The following is a 15096-nucleotide window of genomic DNA, read 5'->3' on the forward strand; positions in this document are numbered from 1 at the left end:
ACATTAGGAAGAGTAGCGATCTGACAGGAAGAAACTAACAGATATAAATAGAAGAATGCAAAACAGGTGGGATAAAAAAGCATTGGTAACTGTTTGATGTCTACAGTAAGGGTCAAGCCCCCTTCACGTTCCTTTGAACTCAATACACTAGATTTTGCATTCAAGTGATAGTTCACCCCAAAATGAACATTCTGAACCAAACAATGCCAGTACCTATTTACTTCTATTGTATAGACACAAAACCAATGCAAGTCAATGGGTACCACCATTGTTCGGTTACCAACATATGTTCTTTTGTGTGTTTGCAGAAGAAAGTCATACCGGTTTGAAATGACAAGACGGTGAGAAAATGATGACAGAATTTTCATTTTTGGTAAACTATCCCTTTAACTTTAATATCTTCGCTGTCCTTCCGAAACCTCAGATCTCCAAATTCACAATTTTTCAGGAAACGGAAAAAACTGTACTTTTTAAATGATTAAACAGTGTGTTGTCAAAGTTGACAAGCACTTTTTAATGGTTAGCTTTTTTGCAAAACCCGGTGACAAACAGAAAGGGTGACTAATAAAAACGAATGGAAAAAATATGAAAATACAAGATTTCAGAAGGACAGTGATATAACTGAAATAGTCACTACAATTTTCTAAACTACAGTCAATAGATACTGTGGGTGAATAACAGACTCAAAAAGTGTCTTCCAGTCCAACTGAATTTTTTTATAATGCATCTAGTGTCATTTTGGTTTGACTGTTGACTTTGAGGAGCGTAAAGAGCCATTTTTGCATATTTAAAGAGTCATCAAAATTGACAAAATAATACTATTTTCTTTCCTTTAAAAGTGACTGAATGCATTATTGACATTATTCTTCAAGTTTTGACCAACCCGGTCTCATGAATTGCTTACAAATAACATGCTGTTGCATTATCGTGAAATACGTACGCCAAAGTTCGATTTTGCGTGCATATGATACGCCAATGTTTGTGTGCACCTTGCTGGAGAGCAGCCATTTTGAAACGTACATGAAGAGGAAACACTGAAATAATTAAAATAATACTGTTAGGTTTAGGGTTTGGGTTAGGGTAGAGGTTATAATATGCACGCACGCTAACATTAGGTTTAGGGTTTGGGGACAGGTTAATAAGACAAATTGCCGGTTAATATGCATGCGCGCTAAATTGGCGTATCATATGCACGCAAAATCGAACTTTGGCGTACGTATTTCACGATAATGCAACGCGCGTGTTATTTATACGCAATTCATGAGACTGGGCTCGTTTTGGCAGTCATAATATTTTTTGAAGTAGCAATTGTAATAAAGCTACACTGAAATCTTTCCAAATATGAAAAAGACCCGCACGTACATTTGCAAGAATGACAGAAAGAAATGAAAATGAGGAATAATGTTTTGAAAGTACAAGAGAAAGGCGACCCTTTTCCAAACAAGCACATCAGAGGAGTTATTCTAAGAACAGTGTGCGTAAACAAAACACCCTCGATGCATAAAGAGGGCTCCTTCTAAAGGAGGAGGTCATTAAGTAGATGGCTGGTGTCAGGGTGGGCTTTATTTGCTCACAAAGCCCTATTTTGTTTTAATCCACCAAGAGCTGTGATGTGTTAAATTGCACTGGTGTCAGAAAATAACAGGCCTTCATACAAAAACACACACCTTCGTCATTAAGAACTGGCGTCTCAAAGCAGGGGGGCGGGGTGTGGGGGTTCAAGTCATGACACGGCTTTCACAGTAATGACTCGTAATTTGCCTTTCGTTAAAGGACAACGTGTCACAGCAATTGTATTAGTCAAAGCGCCACAATTAAGACAACACAGTGAAGATGCTTCTTCGCGTCTCAATTTTGAGATGAATTTAAATTCCATCAGCTAGACGGAGAGGTTTGGTGAAAGGGCAGAGTTAAGCTTTTCTCACCAATTGAATAAATAAGGCTCAGAGGGAGTATGGGTGCGTGGATTTTTGTGATTGTTTTATTTATAAAATAAACCAACAAACAAAACTGTGACTCAAACAGAGCCGTGATAGACTACTATATCAGCGTGGCCAATTATTTGTCTGAAGTTTTAAGATTATCCGTGCCCGCTTGGGCGATTAAGTCTGAATGTATTTATATATTTTATAAATATTTTTGAGTAAATAAATGTTCGCTTAATTTCAGCATTTACTGTGAATGCAATTACTGCTAAAGGATGTACTGACTTTGCACAGCGGAGGGTCTGCAACCCCTTTAGCAATGATTATATTTCACAAAACAGCATGGTGTGTGTCTTACTGCTTTAATTTATCGTCGTTGTCCTTCCAAAACCTTATATGTCCAATTTCGCTGTTTTTAAATGATTACATTTTATATGATTAAATTTTTAATTGGTTAGATATTAACAAAACCCAATGAAAAACATAAAGAGTGACTAATAATAATGAAAATATAAAACATAAAAAATATGAAATATGGAGATACAAGGTTTCAGAAGGACAGCACATTTACCACCTTTCTTTATAGATATTGGAGTAAACACACATGTTTGTGTTAACATTATAAACTGTGAGAACATTCCAGAATGTATGGAAAGGGCAGATGTCTGGATGCATCTTCACATAATTCCCAATAACATTCGAGTGGTTTTGGGACCAGGTGGCGGGGTCTGCCCTCCTCTCCCAGCTCCTCCGCATGGGATGCGAGCACAGCCCCATTAGTATTGGCATTCCTTTCCAAACTTGCTAATGAACATCTCTCTTACAGCTACCACCTGGCTCTGGTGTTTCTCTGATCCCCAGCCATCTGAAGTATCCATGACTGAAAATAAAATGGAAATCTAATAGATTCATTATTGGCTGGTCTCTGTAGGAGGGGCGTAGAGGACACATGCATACTCGTATTACAGTTAATGAATATAAGACTGAATTCTAAACTGACGGGATTTGTCATAACCATTCATGTTATATGAACAGAGCTTGGATATGAATAAATCACGTGCTTCAAAATCAAACAGAAGCACGATTTCCAGTACACGCTATTAAATTATTACTGTAGACTGTATTGATCAATGAACTGAAGAGTATTTTAACATGAGGGCATTTGAGTTTATCTCTGCAGATAAATAGGAGGCTAAAAATACCATATGAGCCTTAGCATGATGATTTTAATATTGAAAGTTGAGGTAAGGGCAAAGATTAATGCACATAGGAACTGCATCAATTTTCAGAGTGCTAACAGCCATTGTTTCTAATTGTTTATAACTGATAACAGACTGTAATACATTATATAAACAATAACAAGATTATTTGATGTAAAATACTTTTAACTTCTGCACACACACACACACACACACACACACGAGCACACACACACGCACAGACACACACACACACACACACGCACGCACGCACGCACACACACACACACACACACACACGAACATTTTCAATAATCATGCGTTTTAACTGTGTAATATCAATACAGATAACTAACACAATTATACACAATATATGAAAATAAAAAACATGATTTAACAACAAAAAACATGATTTCTGTAAATTAATAAAAGTTAAAATTTTATGCTAGTGAACTCTTAATTTATAAGTATATATTTCCAAAGTATATTAAACAAAATCGACATTTGTTTTTTCGAGGGCGTTTGTAAAACAAAACGGAAAGATGGTGATGTTTCTCACAAAGTATCTCACCATTATCGGCTCACATTATTCATTTTCAGAAGTCATCTGAAAACCATCATGCAAATCAATGGACAACAGATCGTGCTAACGGCAGGAAAAACGAAGATAACAAAAACTAAAGAGACACAATACATTATTGCTGTCACTACCAGACAGACTTACTCAAGTAACACCCCTGAAGAGGAGTAAAACTGAAAATAGCTATGAGCTTGATAACGTTGATCAAGCGGTGTAACTACAACCGTTGTAGGTCAAATTCAGCGCTAATGTCAAGCTTTAAAAACACATTGTTAACGTTTTCTTAACAAGTCATTAACAATGTCATGTTTTGCAAATTAATCTACATAAGGTATGTTAATTTGGTACATACTGTATGCATATTTCATGTCACTTCTAAAAAAATTGAATGATCTGTATATTTTAATGTTTGTTAATGCTATAAAAGTGCTATTTGAGCTTTTTGCTCAAAGACTAAAGTACCCATCCGCTCATAAACAATTAGTCATAACCAGAACTGTAATTGATGATGTCGGCCCCAAAGTTTCACCCACTAAAGTGACAGATGGTGAGACAGACCTCTGATTCTGCTGCCCCTGTGTGAGGCCTTTGTAAGTGGGTCGATTCATTTTGGGGAGACCTTGTAAACTTCTCCAGCACCCAGGGTCCGAATTACAGGCTAGCGGGTGTTTTATCTTTGGCCAAAAAGGCGGAGAGAGACATGCAGCACAGTGTGTGACTACAGCAAGCATTAATCAAGAACAATTAAAGGATTGTTTAATCAGGGCAGAATGAACATATGCTTTATCTAAAGGGGGAACAGAATATATTCCCACAGTCATTATATATAAAGACTTTGTTGAACCTGTTTGCAAAGTTTTTGATATTCTATTGAAAAGCTTTGTTTATACTCTACGTAAAATAAGGAAATTGCATGTATCTGTGGTACTGATCATGACTATAAATAAATAATACCTATTGCTGTAAGATGAGAGGCTAGTTCCTGTTAACCACAAGAGTTTAGATTAAATTCTCCTTCAGATGAAGGGTTTCAAACCCCTGGACATCTCCTACTATTTTGTACTTTATTAATATCGGCAGACGTGTGTACAACAGCACCACTTTGCAAGTTACGAGGTGCAAAATTAAGCAATTAACCAATATTCCTAAAGTGTCCACATGAGCACAAATCATCTTTAAAAAAAACTCTGCTGGCTTCCTCCAGGCATGCACAGGCGTATTATGATTAAGAAATACAGTGTGACTAAGATTAATTCCACAAAAATTGTGTAAAGATGATCTTTATGATAGGCCAAATAGCATTCATATTTAAGAAAGAGTTGCAAGTTAAAGTCATTAAATGCCAATAAATGTGTAAATTAAACGACAAGTGTACAGTACATACTACATAGTAAAATCTTGGCTATATGCTTCTTGTAATTATAGTATACATGATAATTGGCCTCTTTTACCTCTATTCAGACAATAATTGAAGGAAAATAGGTGGATGAGTGTATCTAAATGCACACGTAATTGCATATGCCATTAATGTTTAATTATATGACGATTAGAACAGAGGATCGGGCTAGTATAAGTCATCAGTAGTTAATAATAAAGGAAGCCTAATGAACCAAGTACAACATTTCTTACATTTACATCAGCTCATTATTTTCAAGATCCATCCATTTAACCAACTGAATTTCAAATCTAATTAATGATCCTGTGAAATTGAATGATTGAAGTTTAGCTTTTACTCGATTTCTGATCTAAGAATTAACTTTATTAGAAATATGGTTACGTTAAACATTGTAAATGTACTCCCAAATAGCATTAGCTAGTTGCAAATGATGGCATAAGGCCATTGCTGTGTCCCAATTCTCCTACTCATACTATGCACTGAAAGTATGTACTGTTTTTGTTATGGAAAAGTATATACATATTAGTGTGTAGCAAAACAATATGCAAGCACTTGGACATACTAACAGGAAACGGAAGTGGCCGTTGTTGCCTAGACAACATTGTGGCCATTAACTGTCACAAACATCAAAATACAGCTCTTCCTTCCATTTAAGTATTTATTCATTCATTGTTTCAGATGTAATGTTAACTCTGTACTTATATTTATTAATTTAAAGACGCATTAGTTATTTAATTTGATTAATGCAGTGGAGCGTCACTCAACTCCGCCTACTCGTGGGTAATATTAGCCGTTGGAATACTGTTTTCAACATACTACGATTTGGGACATACTAATTCTATTTTCGAATACTATTTAGGACGGATAGTATGCGAATTGGGACACAGCACATGACTTATTAGAAATAAAACACTTATATACAGAATTGATTAATCTTTGTTCATATACATTATTAAAATCAAACGTCACTGTTAACAATCCACCGTGCACTATCATGAATAATTGTATTGACATTAACTTACATTAACAAGGATTAACACAAAACTACATTGCTTAATGTTGTGTTAGTTAATGCATTTACTTAATATTATTTATTTTAAAGTGTTACCAAGTTTATTTTCCTTCTTTTTCTCGCTACCACAGACCAACATCTAAGAACAAGTAGAGGAATTACATTTCTCGTATGTGTTTCAGTTGGTTGCAGGTTTTGAGTAAATTGTACTTTCCTATCAAAATCAAATTGTATTACATGTCTCAGTGGCCTCCCAGGTTAGGGTGCAATATACCATTGCTGTCACCACAGAATTACAAATGTGTAACTCCATTTGTAATATAAAAAGTTATAAAACGAAGACTACGCATCCCCACCAAAAGTTTCACAGTTTTGTGCAAAATCACATTAGCCGTGAGGAGATCAACTACACGGTTGACTCAGTTTAATCTAATGGGAGTACATCAGAACACTCAATCTACAATCAACACACACACATTCGGTTGCTTTTAGGGGCTGCTACCTGTGTGACTTATTCCTCTTCTCAGTGTGGATGGGAAGTTAATTAACTGCCTGTAGGACCGCCGGGTCTTTTGACAAGCAGAGTTGGACACATTGTACTCCACAAGTGATGAATTAGATTTGCAGCACTCCCCCCAACATCATCAACTTTGTCCTTCCTTCAGTTTAAGCCACAGCAGTGCCTACAGAAGATCTTTCGTTCGCTACAGCTATGTGTCCCGTTATTTGCCACGCCATCAACCCACCAGATCTTTAAAAGCCTGTGCAATCATTTTTGCTTGTTTTACCCACAGCATGTCTGTGTGTAATTGTTTTCATGGGCACTTAATTATAACTGTGGGGAAGAAGGTCACGTGTAGTCGATCTTATTTCAAAGCCGTGCTTGACAATAAGGGAGGGCGATGAGCCAACGTGAGGGAGGTTCGGGCCGGTTAAAGGAACTGTTGCTCAACCAGTCAATGCCATGTCAATTTAGTTTGCACACACACAGAGCTGGGCACACGAGAGCACACACACATAGTGTATGATGCAATCTTCAACAGCTAGACGAAACAATTCAAAGCAACTTATTTACCGCAGTATACCACACCTCATACCACACATTTATCTGTACAAAACTTGTTTTATTTATGTTACAAAATGATTCATTTTCACCTCAAGGCCAGTGAAAATGCCACCAGGGCAATTCGAAATCAGAACTATTTAGTTGGCAAAATCCTTATTGTTTAGCCCTGCAAAGGTTATTCGATATAACATTAAACACAAACAGACAAGAAGTCAATGACAGAGTATTTACAATAAATTTCACTCAATTTTTTCAATCACGCCTCGACAGGCCATTGTGGTATTCTGTAAGGTTCGCCATCCCTCCACACATTGAAGTCTGCTATCTAATGATGAGACGACGACCGCGTTGAGAACCAGAGGAGGTCTGTGTCTAAATCCTGAAAGAGACCTGAAGGTTTGCCGAACTAAAGAGCTCTCTCTCTCTCTAGCTTCTTTGAGAACCTGAAGCATTGCCCTATTGCAAACTGTCATTTCCTTCAAGTAGCAATCAGTCAAGTGTGGGCAGATGTACACACACACATCTGACAGGAGTTAAGCCTCAATATCCAACCCTTGCAGGACCAAGGCCAAATAAATAGTCTGTGTCCGACACTCCTGGACTCTTAGTAGCAGATTACTTTGGCATTGGGTTGAAGACATGAATTATAATATCTGGATTTATAGTGTGTGGCAAAAAAACAATTATTCTATCCTATTCTATTCTATTTACCTTATTCCGACGCCCCATGACGCTTTGCGCGAAAGATGGGAGAAACTTCCGGTTCAATGTTAACAAACGCATTTCGGCCGTATTTCAAGTCATTCATTTATAGCAGAATGTAAACTTACACACGGACAGCATTTATAAACTACATCAGCATACTGTCCACTACTTTATATAGGAATAGATGATGATTTTGATACTTGACGACAACGACGATATTTAGCAACTTTACTGATTCTGTTGTGACCGTAAACCAATGAGCAATTTGAAAATCATGGAGGGTTTTCAATATTTTTACATGATGTCGATTGTGTGCTATTTAAAGATGTGGTAAATCATATTTTTTTGTATTTAAAAGTGAACTGCAAAGGGTTGCACATCCGCGTGCACGTATCATAAAGCTGGCCATAAATGATCACGTGCTAAAGCTGCCTTTTTACCTTTTTAAACATTTTCTTTACGTTTTGTTAAAAAGACGATAACTGGAAGAAATACCTACTATACACCAAGCATATCAGATGAGAATGTAGTCCACATGATGTGATATATTCCAACAGATTTTGACAACACGTCGGTAAAATACAATAAAAAATCCTTGTTAAACCATTTTACTGTCTCACGTTTTTATTGAAGACCATACAGTGTGTTGATGATTACATTCATTTGAGCTCCCTTTAAACTACAGAATGAGCACATTCAGTCTAAGTAATGTTTAATGTTTGTTATCTATTTGCTTGAGATAAGATCGTCTTTTAAAAACTCTACAGTTCCTCATAGGAGCAGTCCTTCTTAACTTTAGATCAGTGTGTGAAGCGCTCTTTCTTAAGATGTGAAATAAGCTTTGCCTGGTTAAGTGCAGCCATGAACAGTAGGGGCTCTATTTTAACAATCTAAGCGCATGGTCTAAAGCGCATGGCGCAGGTGCACTGAGGGCGTGTCCGAATCCACTTTGGCTAGTTTAACGATGAGAAAACAGTCGGGGCGCCCGCGCGCATGGTCTAAACGGGTTGTCCCGATTCTCTTAATGAGTAATGGGTGTTTTGGGCGTAACGTGCAGTAAACCAATCAGAGTCTCATCTCTCATTCCCTTTAAGAGCCAGTTGCACTCACGCCACAGCGGATTCGCTATTTACGTGGCGGAATTTGAAAGAGCAAAGACTGGACGCTTCTCTAGAGAGGAAACGCATTGTCTGCATCCGGCTTGTCCTGTAGATGGTCTGCTCACATGCTTTAACCTCGCGCACGAGCAGACCATCTACAGGACAAGCCGGATTTTACCTTTATGTACACAATAGTAATAATCTTTTACATTGTAATCCAGTTATTTTTTATATTTGGCATGTTTGTGTGCTGGTGCGCTTCCCTCGGTCTAATTAGTAAAGATAAAAGCGCGTTGTGGACCCGCCCAGAGGCGCATTTACTACTAAAGCTCTCTTTAAATTATAAAACAAATATTGCGCCGTTGACTTTAGACTTTAGACCAGGTTTGAGTTGGTCTATGGCGCAGTCTTTTTTCATTTCCTGTGAAAAATGCACCTGAAAACACCTTTTTTAGCGCCTTTTTAGACCAGCATGCCCATGGGCGCACAAATGAGCGCAAATGCATTTGCTATTTAAACAACACAGCGCAGGACGGAAAAATGAGAACTGCGTCTGGCTGAAACTAGCAAAAACACTTGCGCTTGCTCATCAGTATCTAAATATTTTTATATCATAGATTACTACATGAAACCAACAGTATTACAATTCAAAATATGAATCCAAGTCTCATTTTCTGTCTTCAGAATAAGTTATTCAAAGTGCAATACATTACTTCCGCTATCTCACTGGAAGTTATACCCATAATCATTTCTACAGTAGCGCCCCCGAGAATAAGGTGGATTCTATTCTTTCTTATTCTATTTGTTTAGTTTAGTTTTGTTTCTATTTGTATACTACTTTATACTATACACTAATTTATTAAACATTTAAATAATATTTAAGAGTCATGTGGTGAATCAGTCAGACGGCTCCTTTCTGTCAAAGTGAGCATTTCTTGTCCAAGACAACCTAAAGACATGTGTACCATATTTCACCCAAAATGCAGTATTTTGAATACATGTAAAATACAAAGACTGACTTGGAATCAGAGCAGCCTGTTTTCAGAAGCTCTTGTTGTATGTAGAAAGAATGGTTAGCATCAATCTGCTATGTTGTAGTCCATTAGCAGCTTCCAGTGAAGCATATACGGGCCTGACCGTTGCTGAAATTTTTCCTCCTGTAGTGACAAGTTAAGACATTATTCAGACAAACCGCACAGACTGGGCTGGTACACACGCTGTCATGGTTGACAACAGACCCACAGCAGAGCCGGAAAGCCATGCTCCACTGCTCACACTGTCAAACTTCTTAAAACTTCTAAAGGACAGCCAAGACCGCCCTTATACTGTAGCAGATGATGGGTATTATGCACTATACAGTAAGTACAAGAACAAAGAGGAAAAGCAACATACTTGATGAAATTGGACTGATTGTGCAACTCTAATATGCCCCTGAGGGTGAAGAGCCACTTCTCTTGTGTGAGAAGGCGAGTGAACGGAAACATAAGGTCCTGATGTACAAGGGCTGGATGTGTAAGCCGAAGAGTTAAGATCAAAGCAGCTTGGATACGAATGCAGGCCCAGTGGATTTGAATTGGGCTACTTTCTGCTCTACCCAGCATACATGCAGATGAGATCCATGCTCAGCCACTCCCTTTATGGATAGGCAAAGATCCCTTATGCTGAGAACCCGAGGGCAAAGACTGACTAAAGTGTTAAATAATTCAGACAGTATATTAGCAAAGATTTAGTCTTTAGCGTCTCCAAGATTATGATTGGAAAGAAATGCAAGCCAACCAAGAAATGGCAAGAGCATTGTGGCAGTATGCAATTCCAATTTTCTGTAATGCAAACCTGACATATAATGCAACTATACAACTTGGCAGCTGCTGAATTAGCTTTTTAGCATGCGCGTTTGCCTAATTTACAATCGTCTAAATCTCAGAGCATTTACAGAGGCCAAACACCTCTATCGATCTCATGGTCTCTGAGTGGAGTCCTTGCTTACTAATATGAGGCTGCTGCAATTAAGAACCGCCGGCTGAAGTTCAGAGGTGGCAATTTGCATGCTAATATCAGGAGAGGCTAGAATTAGCTCTTGCTGTGTCTAAAATCAACAATGGTCCTTTACATTTAATTGAATTCTTTATACACAATGTGTTTTTTTTACCTTGTTAGCTGGTAATAAAACAATACGATTTGAACCCCGGTTATGAGACACGGCTAGCCAGATGGTCTTAACCTGTGTATCTGAAATTGCACTCGGGTCTCTGATCAATACTCATTTCCTTAGTGCTCCATCAATTTCCAGAGCCATGTCAATTTCACTGGTGCTCGATGTCTTTCACGCATCTTTAAAATGGTTACTGGGCATACTCTAAAACACCTCCTGGCTTTAAGAGACCCTTTAAACCCTTTGAGACTCGAGAGTTGGTATTGATGATATTTTGTTCCCCGTCAAACTTGTTTTAGGAAGCGACTACTCATAAACATGCAATGTCAAAATGCTATCTATTTTTATGGAATGTTTCAAATCTGAAGCTGTATCTATATAAATTCTCTAAAGTTTCATTATCCAGCAATGTTTCTACACCTCACACCACATAAAGTGCTTCAAAAAGCACATTTAGATATTGAACAGTTGCACCGACTTCCATGAAAGCCGTATGCTGAAAGTTTCTGTATGTTTATCTCATCCCTCTCACGCTGAACATTTTCATTAAGAGACGGTCACACTACACTTTCCATTTCATTGATTTACATTCATATACATGCAAATGCTAAGAGGCAGGCTCATGCTAAAAAGTTCAAATTTCTTCACGTTACAAAATTCAAGGTCTCTGAACTGCAAATTCGTATCACATGAAACCGTGTAACTAATAAAAGATCGATACATCACTGTGACCGTTTCAGAAGCTAGAAAACACAGTGGCATTGCACAATCCCATTTTGTACAGTACAGCGTTTCTAACCGTGCAAGCACATCAGACTCAATTATATGAGAAAAAAACATTTGCAAGAGGTCTGGTAGAAATTGTGCATGCTGAAAGGCAAAGGTGACCAGTGTGGTCATCTTTTAAGGCTACTGAATTTTGCCACTTTCTCTCATCACTATACATAGCACATAACAATCTATTATCATATTTTAATTGTTTCTATTATGTTTTAAGGGGTTAGCTGCCATTATGCATATTTTTAACCCATATATAGTAAAAAAAGATATAACTGAACTGCTTCGCACAATTTCGCTTCAATGAGACTCAGAACTAAAGACAATTTGGGGCCCACATGCTGCCCACATTTTAGTCTAAACAAAATGAAAAGAATATTTGCTTTAGAACATTCGCTAAGCATTGCTAGCCTTAACATTGTTTTCATTTACATGCCTACACACATGCTTGCACACTTTAATGTTCTTTCATATTATCCTTTTATCACTGTCTCTCCTGCACAGCTCAAACAAAGCCTGATCTCATGAAACTGAGATTGAGACATCCTCAAACGCTCCAGCTAGACGTTTAAACCAAAGATCCCATGGGATGACCGACGGTATTTGTAGTTACGCCCTAAGCCTGCCGTGTTATCTCGATCCGTGGTCACCGGCAGTTAATGTACATGGACGTGTTGAGCCCTCGCAGTAATCACTAATGTTTATCAGAAGCCGTCATCTCCAAAGCTAATTAAAAATCATCAAACAAGGCTAAACAACAGAGCTAATTAACGGGACACTGAATAATAATCCTCAACGGATGAGGCGCTAGCATGAATTTTCATACAAACGAGTGGAGGTTTCTGATCATAGGCCTTTTCTGGACATGCTATTGGCTATGCTAGTTTATTAGCACTGTAAAAATCCCTGGAGACTTCTATTAAATGTCTTAAGCCTCTGTGCCACTGTTGTGGATTTGGAGCTTGGGATCTTTCATACGATTACTGTGCAAACCTTTAAAATACAGCAACATATTTGTGTTTGCATAAATTCTAGAATTATGATCCTGAATACTGATTCATGTTCTATAAACGCACACCTATCATAGCACATTTAGCAAATTGTGTATTATTTTACCTATGTTGCCTATAGCAATTACAAAAGTTTAGAGTAATCAATTATTTATTTATTATATATTACTTTTTAGCTGACTGAAGAGGCATTCACATTATGATGATAACTATAAGGCTATCCATAACTATAACTATATTTGAGTCCAAAATATAAAAACGCTTTTATCCAAAGTGACTTACAAATGAGGTAAACAATAGAAGCAATCAATATCGGACAATGACAACAACTCCGAGCTCATTCTGAGCTCACGCAATGCAGTATTACAGTCACAAAAATGTATGTAAAAATGAATATTCTTTGTATCTTTAACGTTATAGATGGTTTGAAAGAAACAACATAAATAAACGTTACGGCGCATGCGCGCTTTTGTGGCCCAAACCTAATTTCCTGTACACATCCGCAAAGAATATAATCCCAGTAGATTATTTCTGAAAACAAGCGAAAGAAATACGTTTAGCAAGTATTATTTTGGGTTACCAGTAGAAGAACCATTACTTGGCTAAACTAATAATTTACACGACCCATCCAACAAATTGTTTATTTAACAAAATGAACATGCAATAAAATTCAACAAATTATTTACTTAATACAATTGTTATACAATAAAATATTAATATTAATTCATATTCATATAAATTTGATTAAAATATAAAGTTATATATTATTAGCCACTAGGCAGACTGATAAACAAACACAGACCGGAAGTTAACTTCGGGCCTGGTGCGTGCTTCCGATGAAACAGTCTATGTGATATGAACCTTGCTATTCTCTTAAATTAAAAAGATTTTTATAGTTACATTTATCGTTATCGTCCAATGTGTAAACGGCCCTTAACACTGAAATCATTCATCATGTTGCTGTCGCCACCTACCATCATGTGTAGAAAACAGCCCTATGATAAAATCACTGTAACATGCACCCTGGTAGCCTGTCGGTTTACTTTAATCCCTTCTGTTCAACCTAATGAAAGAACCTTTGCAATACGACACGTCACACACTCAACGACAGCGCAGCGGGACGAATCTGTTTCTCTTCATTTTCCATCCGAGCGTGCTCTTAGACACAGGAGGTCCATTTTCAATCCTTCCATAAAGCAGAAGAACAGTGAAACCACAAAGAAAGAGCAATCCAGAACTGCTGCGGCCCAGAAATACCAGATACGACAATTAAATGAAAACGAATGTGTATTTCTTAGAAATCATCCTCACAGCCTACCACTATTATGAGAGTACCACAATTTGCATAACACGGGTCTCAAAAAATGTGGAAAATAAGACAGTTAGGACACAAAGCAGCTTTGAGGTATTAGAATTTTAAGCAAGCGAAAATGAAACCCTTCCATTTACCCAAGAGATGCGGACTTCCATTTGCGACAGGGGTAACTTCTTCGACACAGCGGAGCAATAAAGCTGCCGGGGTTATCTGTGACATCGAGGGGCAAAGAAGCGTGCCGTCTTCATAAGGAAAGAGAGAAAGAGACACATGTTCAAAGGAGTCTTTGCAGATATCCAGCCAGAGATCAGAATCAAATGGAAAACAAAGTAGAGAAATGCACTAAAAATGGATTCCGGAAGCACAAGTCCCATTTATTTTCATAAGGAAATTGATAGATAGATAACGGATACATTTAGTAAAGAATACTCTGAAATTGTTAGACATTGATATGCTTCTGTAAGAACTGATAAACTTCAAATACATTGCAAATTATTTATATAATCAATTAGATAAAAGACAATTGTTTTACTTCATTCATTTTATTTCCATTATTTCATTTGCTTACTAGCCCCATAAAAGATTTTAACCACACAGTTTGTACCTTTGCTTTTTTGTCTTGTTCTTTCTTTTCCCCAAATCAAAGATATGTTTAACGTTAAAACTGGTTACTTTTCGTTCCTAGATCTTTTCACTGAGGATTTTTTTGTTGATCCCTTTGAGGAAAATGAAGGGGAAAATACTTCGGAACCAAAGCTGCTTAAACGCAGGAACTGCTGCTCTCTATGGGATGATGAATTGAATTAAGGATCAAGTGATTATGCGTCCCTGAGGTGAGGCCATGCAAACCAATAAAAGC

At 37.4% G+C, this 15096-nt stretch overlaps 1 protein-coding gene across 3 annotated transcripts in view; it reads right to left on the bottom strand.

Annotated features, from left to right (window-relative positions):
- The window catches only part of iqsec1b (IQ motif and Sec7 domain ArfGEF 1b), a 148944-nt gene that overhangs the window by 89430 nt on the left and 44418 nt on the right, over window positions 1–15096 (bottom strand). For 2 of the 3 annotated variants that reach the window (XM_057361597.1, XM_057361605.1), the window contains exon 3: window positions 14372–14479. The exons of the other annotated variant lie outside the window; for it this stretch is intronic. In XM_057361597.1, coding sequence (XP_057217580.1) covers window positions 14372–14479 — 108 coding nt within the window. The remainder of the gene's footprint in view (window positions 1–14371; window positions 14480–15096) is intronic. 3 annotated transcript variants of the gene reach the window in all.

The sequence above is a fragment of the Triplophysa rosa genome, linkage group LG20, assembly GCF_024868665.1.
Source record: "Triplophysa rosa linkage group LG20, Trosa_1v2, whole genome shotgun sequence".
Taxonomy (NCBI): Eukaryota; Metazoa; Chordata; class Actinopteri; order Cypriniformes; family Nemacheilidae; genus Triplophysa; species Triplophysa rosa.